This window comes from Eimeria mitis, genomic scaffold (assembly GCF_000499745.2).
Source record: "Eimeria mitis Houghton genomic scaffold, Emh_scaff773, whole genome shotgun sequence".
NCBI classification, from domain to species: domain Eukaryota; phylum Apicomplexa; class Conoidasida; order Eucoccidiorida; family Eimeriidae; genus Eimeria; species Eimeria mitis.
In genome coordinates this window covers 3056-4101 of record NW_013575671.1, presented here as the reverse complement: position 1 = coordinate 4101, position 1046 = coordinate 3056, and the positions used below count along the sequence as shown (strand labels likewise).

At 59.8% G+C, this 1046-nt stretch overlaps 1 protein-coding gene across 1 annotated transcript in view; it reads right to left on the bottom strand.

Moving 5' to 3' along the window:
• Positions 1 to 1046, bottom strand: part of EMH_0021820 (uncharacterized protein) — a gene marked incomplete at both ends in the record, with an annotated part of 3469 nt that overhangs the window by 1080 nt on the left and 1343 nt on the right. The window contains one exon of the mRNA XM_013501845.1: positions 14 to 920. Coding sequence (XP_013357299.1) covers positions 14 to 920 — 907 coding nt within the window. The remainder of the gene's footprint in view (positions 1 to 13; positions 921 to 1046) is intronic.

Sequence of the window (1046 nt, the reverse complement as noted above, 5' to 3'; positions counted from 1 at the left end):
TGCAGCAGCAAACAACTGCTGCTGCTGCTGCTGCTGTTGCTGCTGCTGCTGCTGCTGCTGCTGCTGCTGCAGTAGGTGAGGGAAGCAGCAAGGCAGCAGCGCGCGTGCTGCACCTTTCTGAGCTCGACGGGTCTTCTGCTGCTGACGGTGCGGTGTACAAGCAGCTGTGCTGCTGCTGCAGCAACCATCAGCAGCTGCTGCTGCTGCTGCTGATGCATGCATGGCAGCCGCTGCAGCAGCTCAGAAGTATACAGACACAGCAACTCAAGTGCTGCAGCAGACAAGGGGATTATCTTCCCCTTGCTGCTGCTGCTGCTGCTATTGCTGCTGCTGCTGCTGCTGCTGCCGCTGCTGCTGCTGCTGCTGCTGCTGCTGCTAAGGCTAGATAGAAAACAGTCGAGGTCTGTGGGCTCTTCAGAGACGCAGGCGCCGCAGCAGCAGCTGCTGCTGCAGTTGCTGCTGCTGCTGCTGCTGCTGCTGCGCTGTGCGGATGCAGCAACCAGCCACCGCAGAACAGCAAGGGGAGGAAAGTAGCGGCCTGCTGCTGCTGCAAGGAGAGCTGCTAGAGCAGCAGGAGCAGCAGCAGCTGCTGCAGCAGTAGGAGCAGCAGCAGCAGCAGCAGCTGCTGCTGCTGCTGCTGCAGCTATTGTGTCTGCTGCTGCTTCAGGCGGCTGCCACAGACAGCACACGAGGCCTGCTGCTGCTTTTTTAGGTTTGGGTTGCTGCTGCTGCTGCTGCTGCTGCTGCTGCTGCTGCAGTTGCTGCTGCAGCAGCAGCAGCAGCAACTGCTGCTCCTTATACTTGGGTTTATGCTGCTGCAGCAGCCACAAGGGAGGAGTAGCAGCTGCAGCTGATGCTGCTGCAGGCAACAGCAGCAACTGTTTCTGTTGCTGCTGCTGCTGCTGCTGCTGCTGCTGCTGCTGCACCGTCAGCATCACTGTGTCTTTCAATATATTATGCATGGAGAAGGCGGAGGCCCAGGGTAGCTTTTCTGCTGCTGCTGCTGCTGTTGCTGCTGCTGCTGCTGCTGCTGCTGCTGCTTGGGG